This window comes from Aotus nancymaae, unplaced genomic scaffold, assembly GCF_030222135.1.
Source record: "Aotus nancymaae isolate 86718 unplaced genomic scaffold, 86718_ANA_hifiasm-v0.15.2.pri h1tg000008l, whole genome shotgun sequence".
NCBI lineage: Eukaryota > Metazoa > Chordata > Mammalia > Primates > Aotidae > Aotus > Aotus nancymaae.
Window position 1 is genome coordinate 4,529,854 of NW_026988419.1, and position 27,174 is coordinate 4,557,027.

Consider the following 27,174-nt stretch of genomic DNA (forward strand, 5'->3'; position numbering starts at 1 on the left):
ATTGTTTGCACTGAAATATTTTTAAAACTAAATTAGCATAATGTTTGCTCTAGATTAGCAGGTGTTGGTCCCTGTTATTTCTGCCATGCATAATATACTATGTTCAGTACACCTGTAAGAATTTGTGTTTTCTAATTTCAACCTTTGATGTTTGATTTCTTTTTAGAACATCACTCATTTTTAATAGACATTCTTTTTTGAAGATGTCTTCTAGTTCATTTCTAAAAAAAGAATTTTAGAAAAAATTTTAAACCAATGACTTACATCATAAAATTGAGTTTTAAGAATAAAATCCAGTTTCAGAGTCAGCTTTTATGAGAAAATTGACTTTGACTGGTCATTTGTGCAGTATTATATATAAGCAGTATATAAGCAGGTCGATCCTGCTAGTAGCGGTCCTGGTCTCTAACTCTAAGTCTTCTTCTTTTTAGCATTTTCCTGATCATTGCACCTTCACCATTAGCTTTCTCTCTCTCTCATATGCTGAGAGTCATGTCTTCCATTTAGCCTAGGAGTTCCATAGATTGGATTCTGTAGTGAGAATATTTTTTTCTGTAGTCTGTTTAAAATCAAGCAAACTGTGCTAATCAAACTGTCTCAATTTAAATATGTTGTGTATACCACATGCAGCCCTAGCAATGAATCCGTTTCAGTTGTGTCGCTTTCAGTCTTAAAGTTATCTTTGTTTGATGAGGACAGTTTCATAGGATCATTTTGTCTAAGGGAGGATTTTGGTAGGTCGCTAAGAATTCATGTAAATAATGTTTTTAATCTAAGAATACTAAGATTTATGGATTACTTATTTTTTATAAGCAGTGTCTTAAAAGCATTCTTAATACAAATGGTGTCTTCTTTGTGTCAGTGATGCTACATAGGTGGATCTTTCATCAAGATTTTACCTGCATTTATGTCTAAGGGTCCCTGATAAGGCGTGAGGCATATAATTTATGTCTAAAGTGATTTGTTGAATGAATGAGTTTTGTCATGTCTACACTGTTGAATTTTCCACCTTCTGTTAACTTCACCATCTAAAAGCTGATGAAATAAATATGTAAGATAATATATTTGGAGGGTCCCCACTGTGTCTTAAGGTAATAAATTTCTCCATGTTTATATTCAAAGTTTCTCTCTCTTTGCTCTCAGGCAGCCCATCAGGTCGGTGAGGATGAGATAAGCTTGTCCACTCTGGGACGAGTTTATACTATTGATTTTAATTCTATGCAGCAAATCAATGAGGACACGGGAACAGCACGTGCCATTCAGAGAAAACCTAACCCCTTAGCCAATACTAACACTAGTAAGTATATTGTGAGTTAAAATAGCACTATATTATTGTGTAGTATTTTCTGTTTGCATAATAAATAATAATTGATTCAGTATCTTTTTAAACTTAAGACAATTACATAACAGTAATTTGGTTTTTGGATTTATTTAAATCATGTGCCTTTATTGGATGAGTGAGCCAGTATTAACTGGTGTCTTTTCTGCAGTTTGTCCACTTACCTGATGTCCTGAGACTCCAGTTAGAATTTGCTCATACAGATTTTTATCTTATCCTGTTATTATACCTTTAGATCCATTCACTACTTCTTTCTGACCTTGTATTTTATACCTTCTTCCCAAAATTATCTGAACTAATTAAGGGCAAATGATCATGATTTAAAAAAATAGTAAAACCAACACAAGGTTTCTAACATTTATCTGTCCCCTCAGGGATTTAGTTCATTGCTTTTGCAGCCCTAGTTTAGAGCAATGTGTTTTTGCAAAGGGCCAGATAGTAAATATTTTAAATGTTGCAGGTTATCTAATCAATACACATTACCACTGCCATTGTAGCCCTCAGTTAGCCATATACAATATGTAAACAAATGTACATGGTTGCATTCTAATAAAATTTTATTTACAAAAATGGGCGGTGGGCTGGATTCAGCTTACAAGATCATACATTGCCAACCCCTCGTGTATAACTTACTGTTGATAAGTTATCTTTTCCCTACACTTTGTCACTAAGCAAAGGTGCAGAATTATCTTCTTTAGCCATTTTACATAGCTTTTAGTGAAATACTGTGCATTTCTAGAACTCTGTTGTCTTACCACTGGTTTTGTTGGTTAGTATTGGATTTCCATGTGTTTCATTGAATATATATCAGTAAAATAAAGAGGTACAGTGCAGTGATGAATTGTTACTTTTCAGCTGGCGCAAATAAGTTACTGGTTCTTTAGACAGCTGAATTTTGTCTATCTTAATGTTGCCTTTAGCATCTTTGTAAATCCTTGTTGATCATATAAGTTCATTTAATGAAAAACTGTAATGAAAAAGTTTTTCATAGCATTTCAAGAATTACATTGGCTTGAATGTTTTCTATTATTTATTGTGTTTCTGAAGTCTGTCACTTCAGGATTACATGATTTTTTTTTATGTAATAGGTGGATATTCAGAGTCAAAGAAGGATGATGCTCGAGCACAGCTTATGAAAGAGGATCCGGAACTGGCTAAGTCTTTTATTAAGACATTATTTGGTGTTCTTTATGAAGTGTATAGTTCCTCAGCAGGACCTGCGGTCAGACATAAGTGCCTTAGAGCAATTCTTAGGATAATTTATTTTGCGGATGCCGAACTTCTGAAGGATGTTCTGAAAAATCATGCTGTTTCAAGGTGTGTTAATGAAAAATAGTAGAAACATTTTACAAATTCAAATCTCTGCAAGTAATTTCAGAAATCTCTAAATAGAAAAAATATGCACAAAAGTTTGGAGTATCTTGAGCTCTTTTTGTCTATATTTACATACAGCTTTCATAAAATATAAAAGTTGAGTGTTTAAGAAAAATTTTTGTGTTAATAGAGTGGTTTCACAATGAAAATAATTCGCTTTCAATTTAAACTAGTATGGCCAAAAACAATCATCAAATTCAGGCAGAGTTTTATATACCAATGCTTTCTTTTTTAGTCACATTGCTTCCATGCTATCAAGCCAAGACCTGAAGATAGTAGTTGGAGCACTTCAGATGGCAGAAATCTTAATGCAGAAGTTACCTGATATTTTTAGTGTTTACTTCAGAAGAGAAGGTAATGTCATATAAATTAATAATCAGTCAGTTAGTCTAGATAGTACTTCAATAGAAATAAAGTTTTAATCTATTGAACAGAAACTGATAGCTTTTAAATTTAAAAATGACATTTAAAAGCTCTATTAGCTTATAGCTCAGGTGTATGTAGAATGTGTCTTTTATGCTGTGTGTGGTGGCTCACGCCTATAATCCCAGCATTGTGGGAGGCCGCGGCAGGCGGATCGCTTGAGGTCAGGAATTGGAGATCAGCCTGGCCAACATGGCAAAACCCCATCCCTACTAAAAATAGAAAAAGTACCTTGGCATGATAGTGCATAACTGTAATCCCAGCTAGTAGGGAGACTGGGGCAGGAGAATTGCATGAACCCAGGGGTAAGGTTTCAGTGAGCCAAGATCCTGCCACTGCACTCCAGCCCAGGAGAGAGAGTAAGTCTCTGTATCCAAAAAAAAAAAAAAAAAATTCTAAAATTTCTTTTTGCAGGCATGGTCACTCATGCCTGTAATCTCAGCACTTTGGGAAGCGGAGGCAGTCAGATCACCTGAGATCAGGAGTTCGAGACAAGCCTGGCCAACATGATGAAACTCTGTCTTTACTAAAAATACAGGAATTAGCCGGGTGTGATGGTGCACACCTGGGCTAGTGTCAAACTCCTGGCCTCCAGCAATCCTGCCTCAGCCTTGGATTACAGTTTGTTTTTTACAAGAGTCTGATAGAAGCCATGGACTCTTCCCCAGAAAAGTATGAACGTGTGCCCATTCACTCATATTAAATTCATCCACATCTTTGCATATGGTTTATACTAGCTCATAATCAGACACGACATTGTTAAACAATTTGATAGTTCTTAGTCACACCCCTTTATACATACCCTCCTATGATTCTAGGACAGATAGGAACCCTTGCCTCACAAGTTAATGTTTAGCTCTCTTTACACACCTCTAAAGATGTGATAGTTCCCACCCTTTACTAGCTGTTTTCATTTTTGGTGGCAGTGTTAATGTGATCTTGTCTTTTTTTTTAAGCACTTGAAATTAACTAATGATTCTGGTCTTACTCATCCCTTCTGGCTGTCACCCCACAAGGTTTTTGATTATTGTTTTTATAATGAGTATTTTGAACTTGTCCTGCTTTGTACTTAATAGTGATGCTGTTCAGTTTTATATAATCTAGTTTTGAAGATTTAGAAGACATTCGGCATAAATATTTTTCTTTAACTGTTCATTTTTATACTTTTTTCTGATGGAGGTGAAGTTGAAAACTCTGGCTCCTAATTTCTTTTTCCTATTTGCCAGTTATTTTTTAGTGTTCCTGTGTATTATGTCAGTGTTGGTATTTAGGGATTTTTTAATAGTGGAGAGAAGGTTCTATTCCTGATTAAAACTGACTCCCTTTCATCTCTGTTATTATAAAGGTGTTATGCATCAAGTAAAACACTTAGCAGAATCAGAGTCTTTGTTGACAAGTCCACCAAAGGCATGTACGAATGGGTCAGGATCCTTGGGATCCACAACTTCAGTCAGCAGTGGGACGGCCACAGCTGCCACTCATGCAGCAGCTGACTTGGGATCACCCAGCTTGCAGCACAGCAGAGATGATTCTTTAGATCTCAGCCCTCAAGGGTAAGTAAGAATTGTGTTGTGATTTTTATTTCTTTGCTGTTAGTTCTGCTTTGGTACCTAAGAATCATACAGGGAGTAAAATGGTAGCATACTAGCATATACATACTATATTTTTCCATCTGTATTTTGTTAATGAGAATGGGACTTAACATTAATTGGAAACCTATGTATTGGGCTGTGTTTGGGAACTTAAGAGATGAGTTTTATTACCATTGACATACAGGGAAACTAAAGTTGAGAGACATTTGTGACTTGCACAGTGTTACACACTTACATTACTTATAGGATCTAATGTTGTGGGATTTGAATTCTGGTTTCTGATTTTGTAATCTTGTGGCTATTTTTTGTGCTGCTGCATACATACGATCTTAGAGACATGCAGATATTGATACAGTTAAAAATACTGAAAATTAGAAGTCTTAGAATATAAAGGCCAAGAAATACTGATTTCCCATTTATCTTTAATTGGCAACTGGGAGTAAATTCTTTGCTTTTAATAACGGAAAATGGGAGTTCTTAATTTCTCTCCTCCCATTTATCAGCTTTTAATCTTTGTTATACCATGCTACTAAGAATGTTTTCACACTTTCCATTGGTTTCCATTTTGTTGTGTTAGAAACAAATCACACTCTGAAAGTGTATTTTTTTCCTTGCTATTAGAAGCTTAATTTTACTAGGTAAGTGGTACATGATGAACCAAATTCAGTTCTGAAATTCAGAATGTATTCACTGCTGTACTTCTTTTGCCTCCTTTTAAGCTGAGAAGTAGATTGTCCTAAAATAGAGTAATACTCAATAAGTGGGGTCCAAAAAACTTAATCTTGTAATCTGCAGGGTAGCATTGTCTTGTGCAGACAGCCAACTCTGATAGGGGTGGGGATGAGGGGAATTGCTGGTTTTGGTGCCACCTGGTGGCAATTTCTAGTCTAGCTTAAATATGAATTTTGGCAGTTTTAAGACTTGTGGCAGACTGGAACTTCTGGCACAGTGGGGATTATTTTAGGAAACTGCTGAGTTTAACTGGTACCCATATTATTTGACCAGTGTGAGGAGATTGGGCTTGGAGAATTCTGGGGACTCTTCCACCTTCCTGATTCTGCAGTTGTATTTGTCTGCCGTTTTCCTTTCCAGCCTTGCTCTCTCTTTTACTTCCTTCTCAGCCCCATTCCTACCCACTAGCTGGTGCAGTGACATAAGTTATTGCAGGGTTTTACTATAATGCAGGCGTGGTGCCTCAGTAAATTACAGAGAGAGACACAGTTCAGACAATTGCAGTATTTCTTTCCCTTTAACAATTTTTTCCTTTCCCCCTTTTTTAGAGAGACATGGCATGGAGTCTTGCTGTGTTTCTCAGGCTAACCTTGTACTCCTGGGCTCAAGTGACCCTCCCCACCTTGGCCTCTGAAGTAGTTGGGACTATGGGCATGTGCCAGCATGCCCAGCTCAAATGCAGTATTTCTGAGCCATTTTAATTTAAGGAGTTGAAATTGATTATAGAGTCTAACAGCTGATTATGCCAAAAAAAAAGAGAAAATAACTTTTTTCTTAAAATATTTTAAGTGGTTTTAAATAGTTCTAAGTAGTTCCATATTACAGCATGGTTGCAGATGAAATGTTTGTATTAATTTAATTTTTAAGATGGAAATTATTTAATTACATTTTTCATCCTTTGAAAGTTCATTTTTCCTGATTGTCAAGCATGTTTGAGCACATTATTAAGTATATTCCATAGAAATGTCAGGTGTTGGAAACTCTCAATTTTTATTTTTTCAGATTTTTCCATTTTATTTGGGCCACAGACACCTAAACCACAACATCTTTCAGCCTTTTCACCTTATTTAGCTTTGTTATCCTAAAAGTTTATTGCTGTTACAAACAATTTCTAGTGTTATTAGAGCATAGGCTACGGGTGTTTAATTTTGCAAATGATTTTAATTCAGAATAGGTTATTCACACACTCACTAGATTTGTATATAGGATTACAAAAACTCACTAAAATGTTTGTAAATGTGTTTATTGAGGATGTTATTGCCATTGTCACACTATGAAATTACTTTGGGTAGTATAAGCAGAAGAGTATTTTGACAGTATGAACACTAAGTGTTGTGTATATTTTACTTATGGCCATTTTGGTTAGGGAAAAAGTATGGTATGCAGATTTAACATTATTTTTCAGATTCGTGATTACCCAGTTATTTTTATTTTGCTTCTTTGTGTTGCATATTTCTTTTATGTACTTAACACTACATTTAAAGTTGAACACATAGAAAATTGATCAGTTATATCTTATTTGGCTTTTTCTTTTTTCTTTTTTTTTCTGTACTTGCAAATTACACAAAGATTGGCTTTATTTTTCATAGTTCACTATAGTTAAACAGCTAGCTATTTTCTCAATCATTTCCTTTGTCTGCACACCTCTAGAACATGACTGGCACAGAATTGGCATTAAATAATCACTAAACAAGAACATACCTTATTATGACAGAATTTGATAACTCACTGTTTCTGCCCTTTTAGCTTGCTTTTTCAGTGAGTGAAGATGTAAAATAGTGGTAATTACTAAACTTATCTCATATTTTCCCATGTGATAGTCGATTAAGTGATGTCCTAAAGAGAAAACGACTGCCAAAACGAGGGCCAAGAAGGCCAAAGTACTCACCTCCAAGAGATGATGACAAAGTAGACAATCAAGGTAACCCCTCTGATGAAACCATGGGGAGGTAAAGGGGAGGGGGTGGTAGCAGTTGCAGAAATGTGCTTTATTAAAACTGCCAGTAGCTCTTGAAGTATGCCTAAGTTTCCTGAGAACTAAGTGTTCTTAATTCTTTTAGTTAATCTGGTAAGACTGTGAATCTTAAAAATCGGTTGGTTTTCATCAGTTAAGCTAAGATGATTTAACTGTAGTTCTTTTTTCTTTTCATAGCTAAAAGCCCCACCACTACTCAGTCACCTAAATCTTCTTTCCTGGCAAGCTTGAATCCAAAAACATGGGGAAGGTTAAGTGCACAGTCCAACAGCAACAACATTGAGCCAGCACGGACTGCAGGAGGTAGTGGTCTTGCCAGGGCTGCCTCAAAGGATACCATCTCCAATAATAGGTGAAGTGGGGGGAATTTTTTTGTTGCTTCTATTCCCACATCAGAAAAACTTAACATTATTTCAGCCAGTACATTTATTGTATGGAGATGTTACATAGACACAGCACTTTAGTTTGTTCTTAGAAGTAGCATAGTTCAAGAATTAGGTAGATTCTCAATTTATGGACCCTGCATCTGGCTTTGTCCTAAGTTCCAGTCATGCCCTTTGAAACTCCTTTCAGCATACCTAGCTGAAAGGCATATGTTCAAAACCAAGTTGTGTTCCTTGGGGAACCTCTTCCTCAGTTTTGTTCTAGACAAGGAAAAGCTGACATTTTCTGTGCACACTCTTCACATCTTTCATGATAAAATTTCTCTATCCATTACAATGAAACATAAGGATTTTAGGGGAGAGCCTTTTTTTCTTTTTTTTTTTTAAAGTCCTTGGGACTAGTTTTATTTTTGAGCTCTGTATGTAGCATACCAACATGATTATGTCCCTCTCCAGATAAGAATTTTTTTTTCCAGTGAAAATACTGTTCAGTGGTGTAGCTATACACAGATATGAGGCAGTGTTTTCTGATTTCATAATCCAAGACAGCATGTAATGTTTGGCCTAACTTTGCACAAAGTTATGAAAAACTGCTTGTAATAATTCCATTTGGTTGTTTGTTTCTATATTTCAATACAGCCCAAGAAGAGACACATGCTAGGGAAAAATCCTAAGTCTCAAAGCAAATGTTGTCCTTTGACAGTACAAAACTAAGTATCCACCAGCTCATCCGTTTGAAAGAATAGTCCTTTACATCCAGTGTTTTTAAGTGTTTGGTCGTCTGATGACTTCCAAGTGAATCCACATGGAATGCTTTTAAACACTTCCATGCTCCACCCCAGTTTACTTATCCAAAATCTGAGAGTGAAGCCCAGAAATCTGAACTTTTAACAAGAACTCCTAGTGATTCCAATGCTCATTTAAAAGATCAAATGCCATTCAGAAAATAAACATGCTCGCTTTGGTTTTGTTGGTTGTTTTTCTGAATTTCGGGGTATAAAAATAATAAGTGAATGTATTTCTGAAGCCATCAACATTAGTAATTTAAACAGCCAGATCTTGTTTGCCATAGCTTATTACATCCTTAATAGGTGCATGTTTCCGGTCTGTAAATCTTTTTACTTCAGCTCTTCCAGAACCACAAGTTAAAGATAATGCAGCTATGTATGTACTTTAGAAAATAATCACGTAGGCTGGGCATGGTGGGTCACATCTGTAATCCCAGCACTTTGGGAGGGTGAGGTGGGTGGATCATGAGGTCAAGAGATCCAGACCATCCTGGCCAACGTGGTGAAACCTGGTCTCAACTAAAAATACAAAAATTAGCTGGGCGTGATGGCATGCACCTGTAGTCCTAGCTACTCAGTAGGCTGAGGCAGGAGAATCACTTGAACCTGGGAGGTGGAGGTTGCCGGGAGCTGACATAGTGCCACTGCACTCCAGCCTGGTCACAGAGTGAGACTCTATCTCAACAAAAAAGAAAATAATTATGTAAAATTGCATTTGGGGGAACACTTAGGAAAGTATTATAGGATTCCAAAAAATTAGTACACTTCGTTTATAATTCATGTAATGACCTGAAATGTATTTTAAGTTTTTAGACAGTTCTCTAGGTGTTACATGACAGCCAATTTTCAAAGTGAAAGTTAATTTGATTATGGAATCTGAATTTATTAATCTCTAAGCATAGGCCAGAAAGGGTTTTAAATGATAGCAGCTGTTTGCCTTGATCAGAAGTTATATCCTTTCTGTGTACATTGGGACTTTAATATCTCCTTTTTGTTTCTTGTAGAGAAAAAATTAAAGGTTGGATTAAGGAGCAGGCACATAAATTTGTAGAACGTTATTTCAGTTCTGAGAATATGGATGGAAGCAACCCTGCATTGAATGTCCTTCAGAGACTTTGTGCTGCAACTGAACAACTCAACCTCCAGGTGCTGTGGCCAGTGCATTCTGCTGTCTTTTTCAGTCTCTTCCCAGCATCTCCTGCTATTCTCTTCCTTCATGACTCTCTAGCTTTCTGTGGATTTAGCTATCATAGATCGACTTTTACCTTATATACACCCTTGGTGCTGGCGTTTCTTTTACTTACCCCTTGACTATCAGGATTCATCAGTCTGTATTATTAAATGTACTAGAAACCTCATCTTTGACTTTCTTTCCTTCACATGTCATAATTCTTGACAAATGAAGAAACTTCAGAAATGTCCCCACAAGCACATCTGTTTTCTAAGTCATCCTCAACTATAGGTATAGATGATAGGCCTTCCTTAGCCCCCGTCTCCACATGGGGTCTCATAGAGGCAGGAGAAGCTAGAGGATTCCTAATGTGTTTTACGTTTCATCTGGCTCTTGATGTTTGTTTTTGTTTGTTTTTGTTTTATGTTTTTGATGTACCTTGAGCAGTCTTGGTAGTATGTTTTCCAAGATATTGTTTTGCTGAGACCTTAAATGTATTAATTAAAACCACACTTTGTATTCTTGATTCATCTTTTCATTCTCGTGTTTTATGTAGCCCGTTATTCTTCAGTTTGTGTCCTCATGCTTTAAAAATATTTATTTATTTATTTTTGAGACGGAGTTTCGCTCTTGTTACCCAGGCTGGAGTGCAATGGCGCGATTTCGGCTCACCGCAACCTCTGCCTCCTGGGTTCAGGCAATTCTCCTGCCTCAGCTTCCTGAGTAGCTGGGATTACAGGCATGCGCCACCATGCCCAGCTAATTTTTTGTATTTTTAGTAGAGATGGGGTTTCACCATGTTGACCAGGATGGTCTCGATCTCTTGACCTTGTGATCCACCCGTCTCGGCCTCCCAAAGTGCTGGGATTACAGGCGTGAGCCACCGCGCCCGGCCTAAAAATATTTTTTTTAAAGAAAACTACATTGGTTGAATGTGAAGATTTTCTTACAGATTCCTGGTTTTTGTCATGAAGTGTGTGTGTATGTGTGTGTGTGTGTTTAAAATAATATTTTCCAAGGATTTACTGCGACTATACCATTCCCTGCCCTCTTTTTTAAGGGCATTGAGAATATATGTAGTTCCTTTTGAGGATATGTGAGTTGTGTATTTTGTAAGTACTGCTTAAATCAATATGGAAATACTTTTTCCATCTCTTGCAGGTGGATGGTGGAGCTGAGTGCCTTGTAGAAATCCGTAGCATAGTCTCAGAGTCAGATGTTTCATCATTTGAAATCCAACATAGTGGATTTGTGAAGCAGCTGTTGCTTTATTTGACATCTAAAAGTGAAAAGGATGCTGTGAGCAGAGAGATCAGATTAAAGAGATTTCTTCATGTATTTTTTTCTTCTCCAGTAAGTTATCTAATAATGCTTGTATATCTTATTATAAGAATCACTGTTCACTAAAGCATACATTTTCGTCTCAGTAATAATTTCCATCAGGTCTTGGTCAAGACATTGAGTCATAGTAGTCTAGGTTTTTACACAGTTGGAATCCTTCAACTTCTGTATATCAAAGTAAATAGTAAAACAATGAAATGGGGATTTAACAGAAAGCCCATGTCACTGTTTCTATGGTTAAAGTATCTTGAGTCTTTTTTGCTTGCAAGATGAGCCATTAGTAGTAGTCTCTCACCTGTGAGTGTGTTTTACGTGCAATATTTGTTTTTAACCACATGTAGTTTGTAATAGCTGCTTTTAGGGAAACAAACATCTGTAATAAGATAGAGGAGATATATTTTCCTAGTTTATGCATAAAATACAGTTGTAACAATTCCAATCAAGGGTGCTTAATGACCATTTATGTTACTGTTTATAGTGTGGATTATAATGCCAGGAGCCACAGAGTGGCTCCCCTTCCTTCATTCTAAGTGGGTGAGAGCAAGAGGGTAATTCTTGGATACTGTTGACGGCATTCTCCTTATATTACAGTGGCTTAAGGAGAAGACATCACTTGGAACATTTCTCTCTGGATTATCTTGTAATAAGGCTAAGGATAGCTCTCCTATGTGTTAGCACTGTTTCACCATGCGCTTGCTAAGTTAAGAGGCATTAGAGCACTTCTTGTATTTTAACTTGTGGGGCTACCTAAAGCAGAGTTGATATTTGTTGGAGATTCATTAGAAGCATGACAGTATTATAGTTTTACATCGTACTTAAGATTATGTGCAAGTTGCAATCTCTTACCTGAAATCCCTGGAGTTTGGTGGGTTTCAAGGACCTTACAGTGTATAGTACATTAAAATTCCCAGCAGTTTCTGAATGGCACTCTATATCATATGTGTTAAATATTTTAATGGTAAAACATGAATATTCTTACAAAAAACAGATAAAGACTGTAAATAGCCTTATGTCTGTTTGGATCACATTTTGCCACCAAGTGACTTGTGTTTTTAGAGACTTTGGATTTAGGAATTGTGAATACAGGATTGTGGGCTGTACAAAAAGTATGTCTTTATTGAAATAATTTATTTGGAAACATCATTCAAATCAAATCTGTCATAAAAGATCAAGATGAATGGACGAATGATTCTCTTTTGTAAAACTGCTTATTAAATTTTCTCTTTGAGGAGAGTTTTGTTTTGAAAAGGCCTTGCTTAACCTGTTTGTTTATTTATAATTTTAGCTTCCTGGAGAAGAGCCAATTGGAAGAGTGGAACCAGTGGGTAATGCACCTTTGTTGGCATTAGTTCACAAGATGAACAACTGCCTCAGCCAGATGGAACAATTTCCAGTCAAAGTGCATGATTTCCCTAGTGGAAATGGTACGGGAGGCAGGTAAGGACCACTGCCTGGCTATACTCTTGGCACTGGAATTTGGCACTTAATTTCACTGAGGTAAGCTGGCAGGAGGTCTGGTAAAGTCTTGATTGGCCCAGCAAACATTCAGCTATAATGATGAAAGAAGTTAAGTACTCTAAAGAATTAATCAAATGCTTTTTATCTTTAAAATTATACCATGTGCCTTAAACAGGATACTTTATAAATATATAATCCAGTGATTGTATTCATAACTTATAATAGACTTAGTTTTCCTTAAATTTATATGCTTTAGCATACAAACCTTCCTTAAGAATTTTGTGTTTAATTTCAGTAGGGTAAAAATTTTTTTGCAGATATGAATAATGTTTACATTTTGAGCAGGATGATTTATATGTAATATAAGTGGTTATAACTTTGTATTTTGATGGGTTCAAACATGTTTATTTTGAAGTTTTACTAGTAAGTATCTTTTTAATGTGGTTTTAAGGACTCTTGAGGTGCTACAGGAAAGAATTAATTGTTCTGTGTTGTGGAATGTTGTAAGCTTCATGGAAACTTAGAAAATAGGAAATTTGGGCCGGGCGCGGTGGCTTACGCCTGTAATCCCAGCACTTTGGGAGGCCGAGGCGGGTGGATCACGAGGTCAAGAGATGGAGACCATCCTGGTCAACATAGTGAAACCCCGTCTCTACTAAAAATACAAAAAATTAGCTGGGCATGGTGGCACATGCCTGTAATCCCAGCTACTCAGGAGGCTGAGGCAGGAGAATTGCCTGAACCCAGGAGGCGGAGGTTGCGGTGAGCTGAGATCATGCCATTGCGCTCCAGCCTGGGTAACAAGAGCGAAACTCCGTCTCAAAAAAAAAAAAAGGAAGTTTATTTGGTTTTTATTTTATTTTTTTGAGACAGGTGTCTCACTTGGTTGCCCAAGCTGGAGTACAGTAGTGTTAACATGGCTTACTGCAGCCTTGACCTCCTGGGCTAAAGAAATCTTTCTGCCTCAGCTTCCCATGTAGCTGGGGCCATAGACATGTGTCAACATGCTCCAGTAAGTTTTTTATTTTTTGTAGAGACGGGGTCTTACTTTGTTGTCCAGGCTGGTCTCCAACTCTTGGGCTCAAGTGATCCTCCTGCCTTGGCCTCCCAAAGTGCTGGGATTACAGGCCTGAGCCACCACACCCAGCCTAGTTTGGTTTTTTAAATCCACATTTTGATGTTTTTAAAACATTTTTAAAAATTTGTTTGAATTAAAAACAGTATGCATTACTGAATGATAAAGCAATCACATCATAGACTAGGGTTTATTTTCTGCTTTGAAATTTAATGTAGTGTGTGGTATGCAGTTTTAATCATTATGCTTTCCTGAAGGAGTTCACGTAATTAGGGGGCATTTTCAACTATGCTTGAGAAAACCATGAAGCTTTTTATTTTTGTCCAAATTTGTATGTTTGCACATGTATATATTCATATAATGGAATATCATTCCCCATATCCCTGTTTGTATGCTTTATGTCCAGGAGGGTCCAATCTTTTGGCTTCCCTGGGCCATGCTGGAAGACGAATTATCTTGGGCCACAGAAAATACACTAACAATGATGTTAGGTGATGAGCTTTAAAAAAAAAAAAAACACTCATTGTGTTTTCAAGAAAAGTTTATGAATTTGGGTTGGGCTGCCTTGAAAGCAGTCTGGGCTGCAGGTTGGACAAGCTTACTTTATGGAATCATACAGATAATCACAGTTTAAGTTTGTCTATATCTGACTCCTGCCAGAGCTTTTCCGAAATGAGCAATTAAACATGACCAGTTTCAACTGCTTCATTCAAAACTATTATAGCAAAGTAAAATTTAAAGGTTAGTTTTAAGGTAATTTTGTAGCTGAAATCTTTGAAATTTAAAAAAGAAAAGCTTTTTTTTGCATTTTTAAAATAGAATTCAGTAGGAAGGTGCAAAATATTGCAGGAGTATGCTCAAATAGTTGAGGAATTTTTGTTCCAGAAAAATAATTAAATATTCAAGGGTGAAGTATTTCCACTCTCATGGATTTATGATGGGACAGAGATCAGATGTTGAGTTAAGGTTTTCATATGCACACATACACATTTGTCTTTTATTATGTATAATAACTTTTTCTAAATAACTTGAATTATCGGCTTTACCATTTACGGAACTGGTAAGTAAGCTTAGTAGTAGTGTGTCTTATGGAAATGCAGTTTATATTAACTTTCCTTTGTTTGAATTAATGTATATTAATTGTGAAAATAATAGACTAACTTTTTTTTCACAAATTATCTTGAGCTTTTCTCTCAACAGAGGATCACAGGCTTTAAAATTTTTCAACACACATCAATTAAAATGCCAGTTACAAAGACATCCAGACTGTGCAAATGTGAAGCAGTGGAAGGGTGGACCTGTCAAAATCGACCCTCTGGCTTTGGTACAAGCTATTGAGAGATACCTCGTGGTTAGAGGTACTTTCCATATATTTGTTTTGTGTGATATGTATATGTATTTGGGGAGAAATTTGCATTAAGAGATATATACATTATTTCTCTGTTTAACATTGTTTCTGTTAAAACCTAGATGGCAGGACCTTATATTTCCTGTCATTTTTATTTCTTACTATACAGAGTAAGTTCAGTATATAGTCATATATTGAACTTATTCTGGGTTGACTGCTTACTCGAATGATGAGTTAATATATCTTGGTGAAATGTAGTAGGAATGACATTTTGTGTTTGGCAATTTTCTTAGCCCTTTCTGCTTCATAGATCAGAGTGTAATATATGCAGGTTGAATATCCCTAACCTGAAAATCAAAAATGCAAAATGCTCCAAAATCTGAAACTTGGGGTGCTCCCGTGATACCACAAGTGGAAGACTCCATACCTGACACCTTTGCTTTCTGATGGTTCAGTTTACATACACTTTATTTTATCCTCATAATTATTGAAAATACTGTATAGAATTACCTTCACACCATGTATGTGAGATATAAATGAATTTAATGTTTAGGTATGTGTCCCATCCCCAGGACATGCAAATATTCCAAATCTAAAGAATTTGAAATCTAAAACACTTATGGGCTCAAGCATTTCAGATAATGGATACTGAACCTATATGTGTTTTTCTAAGACTATGTTTAACCAATGTATACAGAATTTTGTTTTCACACCAGAAATTGCTCTGAGTTTAAAGGTCTACTTGGGTCTTCAGGTTATGGAAGAGTAAGAGAAGATGATGAAGACAGTGATGATGATGGATCAGATGAGGAAATAGATGAGTCTCTGGTAAGGTACTATATTCCCACCGTGTTATAATGTGCTGTATAAAATTCAGGGCCTGTGGCTTAAATGGATTTTGCTTTCCTTTATTCAGGCTGCTCAGTTCCTAAACTCTGGAAATGTAAGACACAGGCTGCAGTTTTATATTGGAGAACATTTGCTGCCATATAACATGACTGTGTATCAGGCAGTACGGCAGTTTAGTATACAGGCTGAAGATGAGAGAGAATCCACGGATGATGAGAGCAATCCTCTAGGCAGAGCTGGTATTTGGACAAAGACTCATACAATATGGCAAGTCTGAAAATTCTTTTGGTTTTTCATAAACTTTGAAACTGTTCTTGTGTTTTAGGATTCACATTAAATTAATGGCTGGCTTTCATAAGGATAGGGGGCCCAGAATCACACATTTTAGTTCTTAAAGGTGATTTCAAATATTTGATAATGTGCATATGTATATGTAGCTCCTCATTCAGTCTACTAGAAAACATATATTCATGGATGATAATTACGATTTACTAGATTTCTTTTCTAGATTTATTTCAGGTCTTTAAGACAAAAATATTGCCATAAGATGATATTCCATTAGGTAATCTGAAGTTTGGCATCTCTGAGTCCTTAAAAGGCATTTGGATGCAGCTTCCTGTATAGTCTGTGAGTGCCTGCTACATATACTTGAAGAGAGTCATTCTTCCTAGAACCACCCTTGGAGTTTCTCAGGCAGCCCCTTCTGGGAAGGTGGTCTGTAGGTGACCTCTTTTAAGAAGTAGTGCCAATGGCAATTCTCCAAATTCATGCTAGGGAGAGAGAGGGGAATAGATCTCAGAATGGTCTTCTGGTAACTGTGTGGTGTTTGTGGCTTAGATTTTGACTTTGTAGAATAATTTTCAGTTTTAAAATCTACATTTGATTTATATATTGTCTTGTCATTTTAGGTATAAACCTGTGAGAGAGGATGAAGAAAGTAATAAAGATTGTGTTGGTGGTAAAAGAGGAAGAGCCCAAACAGCTCCAACAAAAACTTCCCCTAGAAATGCAAAAAAGCATGATGAGTTATGGCACGGTAAGATGGTAGATAAAGGAGAAAATGAATTGCCAGCTGGGCACTAGCCTTCCCTTTTCATGATTTTAAAAGAGTGATACGTGTTTAGTAGTAAAATCTCTGAATATAATTGAGAAGTAAATGAAGTTACGAACAGTTTGATCACATTTAATTCTTGACTTTAATATCCAGAAAATGAAAAATTAAGTGTCTACAAAATTAAATTGAGAAGGAAAATTGGGAAAAAAACTTATTCCCAATTCATTAAAAGCAGGCTTTCATGAAGGCTGAAACAAATTTCATTGGTAGAACACGTTCACTAAAGAAGAGACTGAAGATAGTGATTGATCCAATTGGCCTTTAATTTTTTATTGTCATTCATTATAGTTAAAGTGGTAGAATTATAGTAATTATAAAAAGTGATGCCAAGTAATATAATGACCATAGAATATAGCAGTCACTCTCTGATACTTATTTTCCTCTGTAATACTTCCTTCTCTGTAATTTTCCTCCCTTCCCCCATTTCTTCCCTTTAAAAATAATGATACTAACAATTCCTTAAGGTTAGATAATATTATCGTTCCATGGACGAGCCCCCACCTCCCTTCCTGCCTCCATTACAGTAATTTTCTCACACTGGTTTCCTGGTCCACAGAAATAAGGGCCCTCTAGCAATTTTTACCACAAAACTAAGTTTATTCAGTATAAAAGACTCCTAGTTTTGAGATTGTCCGGTTTTTGGTGCTAAAAAAATGCCGTTTTCTTTTATGAAATGATGGTGGTATGATTTTTCATTATTTTGCTTGCTGTAAGTAAATGGCAGCTGTTTCAATCTGTCAGATTTATTTTTTTAGTGCCTTTACTTAATGCAGGCTAATAACAAAGGATTCATAGATGCTGCTTGAAAACTCTCGCAGTCTGTTCAGTTCTAAACCTTGTATTAAAAACTAAGTCCCTTTTACCAGATTTTTAATTTTGAGGTACTTGTCTTGTTATAAACTGGATATGAAAAATATAGGAAATTTCTGTAACAGTGAACTTAAATTTAAACAGTTTGTTTTTATTCCTCCAGCCATTTTACTGTTAGCCATTGCTTCTGGTTTAAAGGAGAAATGAGGAGGAGTCAGCTTTTCTCCATTATAATGTTTATTTGGGTATGCGAAGGGAAAGTGAAATTTTTATAAGCCTAGACATTTTATATATGTAAGATAAAAAGGGAAGATTGTCAAACCTATCAGTACCCCACTAATAGGATTCCAAACATTGACTATAACAACTTCTGGTTACTATTTTAGTGGTGATAAGACCTTGGCTTCACTAGCTTAGCCTTTCTAATTTTGATCAAAACTTACTTTGATCTTTTGTCCTTTAGATGGAGTGTGTCCATCAGTATCAAATCCTTTAGAAGTTTACCTCATTCCCACACCACCTGAAAATATAACATTTGAAGACCCATCATTAGATGTGATCCTTCTTTTAAGAGTTTTACATGCTATCAGTCGATACTGGTATTACTTGTATGATGTGAGTAATGTTGCCTACTTGTGAAGTTTTCATGGTCTGTTGTTCATGACGTTATAGTTTCTCTTTAGTGATTGATAAATTTCCTATTCCAGTGATTCAGCTAAATGTGGGGATCCTAGTCCAGTGAAGTACAGAGTACTCATCAGTGGAAACCTCCCCCACTTTTTTTTCCTCCTAGCCCACAGTCTTAGATTAATTATCTTGGCAGATGTGTAAAATTTTGTCTAGCAATACATTTATGAAATTAAGCTACAATATGAAACTTGAACATGGATTTATTATAGTTAAAATTCTTTAGGTACATGTAACCAAAAGTTTATATATATCAAGTAAAAGTTGAGTGAAAGTTGCATGCTGCCTTTGATATTTATATAGCATAGAGAAAAGTAAAGGAATTGGTCCTGCATGAAACATAAGCTGCAATATCAGTGAATGATTGAGCCAGCAGCAGTGGGTAGGGGGGTGTGCGCAGCAGCAGCAAGGGGATGTGTGAGGGCTTAACAGTGTATTGTGGGAATTGTTTGAGTTGGGACACAGTAATGAGAGGCTGTGTGTCATATGTTGGAAACCAGCATGTGAATTCAGGGTACTTTGCATGGATTTGGGGATAATGGAAGAAATTGTGAATATAATCCTAATGTTTTAATACATGTAGACTTTTTTTTTTAAACATTTTACAGAATGCAATGTGCAAGGAAATTATTCCAACTAGTGAATTTATTAACAGTAAGTTAACAGCAAAAGCAAATAGACAACTTCAAGATCCTTTAGTAATCATGACAGGAAACATCCCAACATGGCTTACTGAGCTAGGAAAAACCTGGTAAGACAATCACTTCTGTAATGGTGGCCTTGGAAATGTTACTGGGTTGGTCTTGATGTATTTTGTTACAGAAACATTGTCTTTACTGGACCTAGTCAAATATTTATTAATACTGTTGATCACAACTTGCTTAATTGTGTGACTTTAGCATATAAACAGACTAGGCAAGTTTGGGGGCTGGTGCTAGATCTTCTTGATAGTATGTGGCTATATATATGAAATAGGAAAGTACACATAGCAGTTTGGCTGAGGATAGTCAACCTTCTCTGCTATCATAAAATCGGATTCCAAAGGTGTAGTTGCTTGATTCTCTGAACCTGCTTGGGTCAGGGACTTTTAGAACTACAGTGATAAATTTAATAGCCACTGGCCATATACATTTACATCAGCAGTCCCCAACTCTTTTTGGCACCAGGGACCAGTTTCATGGAAGACAATTTTTCTGTAGACATGGACTGGGAGATTGGGCTAGTTTTGGGATAAATGAAGTGCCTCATGAAGGTGGTGGTCATATTTTAAAAATTAGCTTTCATTAGTTATGTTATATTTCCTTCGGGTAGATTAAAGATGATCTCGGATAGGCTTAAGTATAGGATTTTAAACATTAAATACCAGATTCTACATAATGCAGTATTACTTAATCACTTAAAAATTTCATGTAAGACATATGAAAATTCTTACAAATTAATTGACCTGGCTGGACACGGTGGCTCACACCTGTTATCTCAGCACTTTGAGAGGCCAAGATGGATGGATCACCTGAGGTCAGGAGTTCAAGACCAGCCTGGCCAACATGGTGAAACCTGGTCTCTACTAAAATATAAAAATTAGCTGGTTGTGGTGGCAGGCACCTATAGTCCCAGCTACTGGAGGGGCTGAGGCAGGAGAATTGCTTGAACCCAGGAGGTGGAGGTTGCAGTGAGCCAAGATCATCACACCATTGCACTCCAGCCTGGGAGCAAGACTCCATCTCATAAATAAATAAATAAACAAACCTAAACAATTTGTATGGGTTTTATTTACAATTTTTATTCTATATCATATCAAAAGTTGTTTCTAATATAAGTTTTGATTTTTTTTTTAGTAGTTTCTGATTCTTATCCAGATAATAAACTTACATTGCATCTTTTTACAGCCCATTTTTCTTTCCTTTTGATACCCGGCAAATGCTTTTTTATGTAACTGCATTTGATCGGGACCGAGCAATGCAAAGATTACTTGATACGAACCCAGAAATCAACCAGTCTGATTCTCAAGATAGCAGAGTTGCACCTAGATTGGATAGAAAAAAAGTAAGTTTCTCCCTAAAATCTTTAAATAATCTGAGCTTTTCAAAATAATGAGGAAACTAGAACTGTGGTGTATCTAAATATGCATGTTGGTCTTAGAGGCCTTGATCATAGTCATCTACCCCATTTTCCTTTCAGTCTCTTGGAACTGGACTACTTGTGATTCTTCCTTATCCTTCATTGAGAGTGTCTCTCCTCCCCAGCCACCCTCAGTGTCTGAAATAATTTCTACAATTCTCCTTTCTTTTATAGTTGCCATAACCCTTGTACCAAGAAAGAATCTTTTGTCTTCTCTCACTGAAACTTTTTTCATTCTAAATTAGGAGTTCTAACTATATCATGCCTTTAAAAATTTATCCCTTATGTAATAGAATTAATCAGATCTATTTCATTCCCTTAACAAGTCACTCCAATTGGAAGCGCCTGAAACAAAATCCTTAGTATATTTTGAGTCTCTTATACCAGTTAGCCGAAGTGTTGCTAACTTAATCTATGCTTCTTATCTTGGCTCCACATTTATGGCTCTGAACCACAGTGCCTGAGCTATTTCCAACAGAGACCAGTTCTACAGCTCTGACCCCTACTGTTTTTTACTTAGGTCTTTTCTGTTCATTCACCTGTTTGTTGTTGTTGTTGTTGTTGTTGTTGTTGTTGTTGTTGTTTCCGGCTTTTTTTTTTTTTTTTTTTTGCTAGGGATTTAATTTTGTCTTTGTAAAGCCTTTATCTCCAAAAGTCTCATAAGAGACATTAGTACTACCATAAAGGAGTTAGATGGGTGGCAGGGAATGAAGTGTGTACTGAAAAGCAAAACAAAACATAAAGCAAACATTGTACGTAAAAAAGGTCATCGTATTCATATCCTCATTAGGATTCCATAGGCACTGATATTGGCATAAATTTGAAATCTAGTAGGACCTTTGAAAGTCTCATTCACAGGTGTTTATAGTAGTGCTTGTAGGATCTTGGCAGATCAGAGCCAATAGGTTTCCCCACTCACTTGTTTGACCTGCCACCTCCATACCTATTTCTCTAGGTAAATATAAATGTACCCAGGGAGACTTTATGAAACGGCAGCCCCGAGATTGCATTGATATTTGGCAAAGATACAGAGATTTTTTTCTTCCCCAACTTGAGGTTTTTGAACTTGCCATGGATTCAAGATAAATTAGTAATTACTCTTGCATCTGGTTTCCTTACTGTATTCAAGGGTGCTGTTGATGTTTGTAGCAATACAGCTACCTCAGCCTTTTCTGAGTTATCTGTTTAAGGAAATATAAGTGTTAACAATTAAGTTGATTTTGTTCTTAAAGTGTAATATTAGTAAAGCATAGTTTCTTGACAATTGTACTTTCTTTTTAGCGTACTGTGAACAGAGAGGAGCTGCTGAAACAGGCTGAGTCTGTGATGCAGGACCTTGGCAGCTCACGGGCCATGTTAGAAATCCAGTATGAAAATGAGGTGAGCTTTGAGTCCAGTGATTATTTAGCTTGACTTGTGCTCTTGATTAAATGTTATTTGAGTTTCTTGGTACTATGACATTCTGAAACTTTCAGAATTCAGTTGGGAAACTTTGCTCTCTTTTCTTTTGAATGATTTGTTCTAAGTTCTCCATTTGTCAAAGGTTCAACTAAACAATAAATGGCAGTTTTTTTCCTGTCATTAGAACACGTTTGTGTTGTTAGTCAAAAGGATGTTTTAAACAGCCAGTAACTTTCAAAATGTTTGAATTGCCATTTTAAAAAAATCAGGTTTACTGAGATATAAATAATAACTGCATACTTAAAAAATGTACAATTTTAAGAGCTGAGAGATGCAGTTTGTTACCACTTTCACATCAAGATAAAGAATACTCCTGTCACCACACAGAGTGCCCCCATTTCACTTTGCAATCAGTCATTCTGTCCCCTACCCCGTCCCCAGCCCCTGATAACGATAACCATTGATGTCTTTTCTGTCCCTGTAATGTTGTCTTTTTTACAATATCATAATAAATGGAATCAGGCAGTATGTAGCCATTTGTCATTCTTCTTTCACTTAGCATAATTGCTTTTGAGATTCATCCCTTCATTCATCCTCAATTTGTATCCTATTATTGAATAGTATTCCATTATATGAGTGCACCAAAATATGTTTACCAATCACTGGTTGATTCACATTTGGGTTGTTTCCAGTTTTTGACTATTTTGAGTAACATTGCTATGAACATTTGTATTCATGTCTTTGTGGAGACATATGTTTTTACTTCTCTTGGATAAATACCTCAGAGCTAAATTGCTAAGTTATTTGATAAGATATGTTTTTATTTTATAAGAGATACAAAACTGTTTTCCAAAGTATCTGTCACATTTTACATTCCTACCAGTAATGTATATATGCGAGTTCCAGTCGCTTCTTGTACTCAAAACACTTGGTACTGTTTTAGTTATTCTAGTGGGTTTATAGTGGTATCTTACTGTGGTTTTAATTTTAATTTCCCTGATGATTAATGGTATTGATTATCTTTTTACTACTTACTGGTCATTCACATATTTTCTTTGGAGAAGTATTCAAGAATTTTGTCCACTCTTTTTGGCCATTATTTTCTTCTGGTTTGTGGCTTATCTTTTTATTTATTTATAAAATGTCTTTGGAAGAGCAGAAATTTTCAATTTTGATGAAATCCAGCTTATCTTTTTTTTTTTCCTTTTTCTTTTCTGATTTGTGACTTTGCATCCTAAGAAATTTTTATCTTAACCATGGTCTCAAAGATTTTTCTCATGTGTTTTTCTAGAAGTTTTGTAGTGTTGGCTTTTCATCTGTGATTCATGGTAAGTATGTGTGTGTGTGTGTGTGTGTGTGTATATATATATATATATACACACACACACACACACACACACATATATATATATATATAAAAATTACAGTTTGAAGTTCTGTAAGACATAGGCTGTTCATATTTTTTTTTTTTTTTGCACTATTTACTGAAAAGACCATTCTTTTTCCTATTTAATTAACATGACTTTTTTGTTGAAAATCAGTTGATTATGATGTCTGGATCTCTATCTAGATTTTCTGTTCTGTTCTTATTATTCTATACTGTGTTGATCACCATAGCTTTATAGGTAGTCATAATCAGATAGTCTAAGTCTTCTCTTTTTTTCTTTCTTTTTTTTTTCTTTGAGACGGAATTTTGGTTTTGTTGCCCAGGCTGGAGTGCAATGGCATGACCTTGGCTTACCACAACCTCTGCCTTCCAGGTTCAAGTGATTGATTCTCCTGCCCCAGCCTCTCGAGTAGCTGGGATTACAGGGCATGTGCCACCACACCTGGTTAATTTTGTAGTTTTAGTAGAGATGGGTTTTCTCCATGTTGTTCAGGCTGGTCTCGAAGTCCCAATCTCAGGTGATCCACTTGCCTTGGCCCCACAAAGTGCTTGGATTACAGGCATGAGCCACCGTGCCTGGCCCTTGTTGTTTTTTTTTTTTTTTTTTCCAAAGATGGTTTGGTTATTTTTAACTTTTATTTCATGTGAATTTTAGAATCAACTTGCCAGTGTCTACAAAAAGTTTGGCAGGATTTGATTTGGATTTCTTTCAATTTAGATCAGTTTGGAGAGAATTGACATGTCTATAGCATTGTATCTTCTGATCCATGAACATGGTGTCCCCTTGTCTGAATCTTTAATTTTTCACAATATTGCTTCATTATTTATATCTACAGGTCTTTTTTGCACATATTTTGCTTCCCTCCAAGTATTTTCTGTTGTTTTGATGATGTTGAAAATGATACTGTTCTTTTGTTTTCAGTTGTTCGTTGGTTTCCAGAAATAGTTTATTTTTGTATCTTAACCTTGTTTTCTGTGACGTTTATAAACTTAACTATTCTGATGACTTTTTAATAAATCACTTAGGATTATTGTAGACCCATGGCTTAAGAAACCTTTCTGTGAAGGACCAGACAGTAAATATTTCAGGCTTTGTGAGTCACATGGTCTCCATCACAACTACTCACTTCTACCTTTGTAGCCCGAAAGTGCCAATAGACAAACGAATGAGCATGGCTGTGTTCCAATGAAACTTTATAGTCACAGAAATTTAAAGTTCATGTAATTTTCACATGTGAAATATTATTCAAATTATTATTAATACAAGTTATTCTTACCTTGTAGACAGTACAGAAACAGACCCTGGGCCAGAGCTGTAATGTGGCCACCAGTTGTATAGCTTGCTGCCTTGTGTCATAGACATTCATATCATCTGTGAATAAAAGACAGTTTTACTTCTTCCCTTCTAGTCTTTGTCTTTTCTTTCTTTTCAGATGTTTTTAAACAGTCAGGACCATATACCAAAAGATTCAAGTAATGATTTTCTGTGTATTTCATGTATATTTAAATCTCTTGGGATACTTCCACCTCTTCTTTCACCTGTTTTTTTTTTTAAGGCAAACTTAGAGTTTTTGGCCTTCCCTGAACCTCTTATGGACTTAAAATTTCTGGATCTCTCATTATAACAATTATTTATTTATAATAGCCAACCACTCTGCCCCTCAGCTTTCTTATCTGTAAAATGTAGGTAATAATAGTATAACCTCAAAGTTATGACTGAGTTCATGTACATGAACTGGCTCATGGTAAGTATTATAGATTCAGCAGTTTAGTGTGTGATACTAACTGTGCCTATTTAATTTTAATCATGACTTTTATTTTTCACTCATTTTATTAAGCATTTTCTCCTTGATGACTTTTGAAAAGCTAAGAGTATTCAGTCACCAAAGTTAAAATTATAAGTTGTTGTGTACTGGGAAGTATACTGCATGCTAGGGTTCCAGATTATGACAGAGTCTCTGTACTCAAAAGATTACAATATAGTCAGGGTATCACAGGACAAAGGTACCAAAGAATGTGGCAAGGTAGTGGTACAGGTGCCAAGTAAATGCTGCATTCAGACTAGGAGTACTGTCCTCAAGATGTCTTGAGTTAGACCTCAGTGAAAGAGAGTAGGAAGATTGAGAGACCATTTTCTAGTAGGAGATGGGGTTTGACCAAAGGGTCAGGCTTGGTGGTGAGTGGCAGAAGTTAGTACCACTGTGGAAGTGTTGGGAGAATAGGGATAGATAGGAGGAGGCCAGATGGAATGGAGGCCTTCAACTGCTGGCATAAGAGATTTGGATCTTTTGAATCTAGCTTGACGATGGCTGTTGCTTGGAGGATGTAGTTCTTATATGTTGATGCATCCAAATTTCTTACTCATAAGACTGCAGGACCTTTGCTCTAACCATCTTGGTGTGTTTTTATTCTCTTTAAACATGGATTCTACTTTCTTACTCTAGCATATTTTTCTTTTGCCAGGAAATGTCTTTCCTCTCTTATCCTTCATGGTTCCGTGAAAATTGCCTCTTGCATGAAACCTAAACGAGCTCAAAATGGCTTCACACAGACTGTTTTAAGGAACAGGATTGGTTTGCTAATGTAAAGTCAAGATTTTATGCTCTTCCTTCATGGGTCTTACCTATTGACTTCAGAAAAGATTCCAGAAGCTGCTTCACTGGGGAAGGGAGGAGTACCTTCATCCCTACCTCCGAAGCACTGGTTTTGTTAGATGCATAGGACTTCAGGTTATAATTCAAATTCAGCTGTACAAGTCAGCTTAGTGGCCTTTAGGAAGAATTTCTAACTAGCTCTAGAAGAATCGTAATCAAAATGTCAGGTCACAGTGTGAGCTCCTACTTGAATTGGAATGATTGGTAAGTCAGGGAAGGATTATACCAGTCTTTGGGCTCACAAAGCCACCCAAACCCCAAGGATTGGGATTACAAATGACCCAGTGACCCAGTCTCCTTTTGGGAAGGTGAAAGATCAGGAGCAGGGAATGTGGAGCCTGGCTGTGTGAAGTTGGGCAAGTTAACATAAACTCATCAGTGTCCTCTCAGCCCTTTACATAATTACTGTACCTGCCTCTCATGTTGTTAGAATGGTAAAATGAGTTGAAATGTGTGAAGCACTCAGAACATTGTCTGTCACATAGTAAGTGCCAGTATGTGTTAGTTCTAAGAGAAAAAGTTTCCATTTTAAGTCAAGTTGTCAAACTTTTATTTTTCTGTTTCTAGGATTTTGTACTTTCCCTTCCTTTAAAAGGAAAAATGAAGCACAATCAAGTACCTACCCTTTCAGTGGTATAGCTGGGTAGAATGATAATCCCTGAAAAGATCAGGTTGCTCTGTGGGGATGCTGGCCAGCCCCAGGTTGTATCAGCAAAGCAAACATGACCTGGGCCTTCCACCTTCTGCAGAGGCTCACAGAGGGAGTGCTTTTAGTGATTTAATATTTTAAGAATGCTTCTAGAAACAACAGCATTGTTGTTGAAGAAACAACAGCATTGGATGAAGGAAAAAGACTAATTTGATCTGTGACTTCTGTTGAACCTGGGATAATTTTATGCCAAAAGGAGAATTGACTAGCACCATCTGGTGGATACCATGTGTTACTGCAGGTTTTTCTTTGCTTCTCTTTTGTTCCTCAATCTTCCAGTGCCTGGGATTCAGTGTAGAACGGAATATACAGAGTGCCTCCCACCCCCATGATGTAGCTTATCTTTTTGTTTGAGGAGCCAATACATACACACACACATTCATGTACACACCTATGTTAGGCTGTGTGGAAGAAAAGTAAAACAAAATAAGAGGATGAAGCATTAT

General features: G+C 36.3%; 1 protein-coding gene across 24 annotated transcripts in view; it reads left to right on the plus strand.

Annotated features, from left to right (window-relative positions):
• Positions 1–27,174, plus strand: part of TRIP12 (thyroid hormone receptor interactor 12) — a 159,121-nt gene that overhangs the window by 115,088 nt on the left and 16,859 nt on the right. For 13 of the 24 annotated variants that reach the window (XM_021676899.2, XM_012434063.3, XM_021676897.2 and 10 more), the window contains 17 exons: positions 1,144–1,297; positions 2,428–2,656; positions 2,949–3,067; positions 4,482–4,689; positions 7,281–7,381; positions 7,613–7,787; positions 9,611–9,752; positions 10,939–11,130; positions 12,404–12,555; positions 14,837–15,009; positions 15,754–15,827; positions 15,916–16,115; positions 16,757–16,884; positions 18,236–18,387; positions 19,068–19,210; positions 20,346–20,502; positions 21,859–21,957. In XM_021676899.2, coding sequence (XP_021532574.1) covers positions 1,144–1,297; positions 2,428–2,656; positions 2,949–3,067; positions 4,482–4,689; positions 7,281–7,381; positions 7,613–7,787; positions 9,611–9,752; positions 10,939–11,130; positions 12,404–12,555; positions 14,837–15,009; positions 15,754–15,827; positions 15,916–16,115; positions 16,757–16,884; positions 18,236–18,387; positions 19,068–19,210; positions 20,346–20,502; positions 21,859–21,957 — 2,598 coding nt within the window. The remainder of the gene's footprint in view (positions 1–1,143; positions 1,298–2,427; positions 2,657–2,948; positions 3,068–4,481; positions 4,690–7,280; positions 7,382–7,612; positions 7,788–9,610; positions 9,753–10,938; positions 11,131–12,403; positions 12,556–14,836; positions 15,010–15,753; positions 15,828–15,915; positions 16,116–16,756; positions 16,885–18,235; positions 18,388–19,067; positions 19,211–20,345; positions 20,503–21,858; positions 21,958–27,174) is intronic. The other 11 variants (XM_021676902.2, XM_021676903.2, XM_021676906.2 and 8 more) reach the window with 3 other exon arrangements.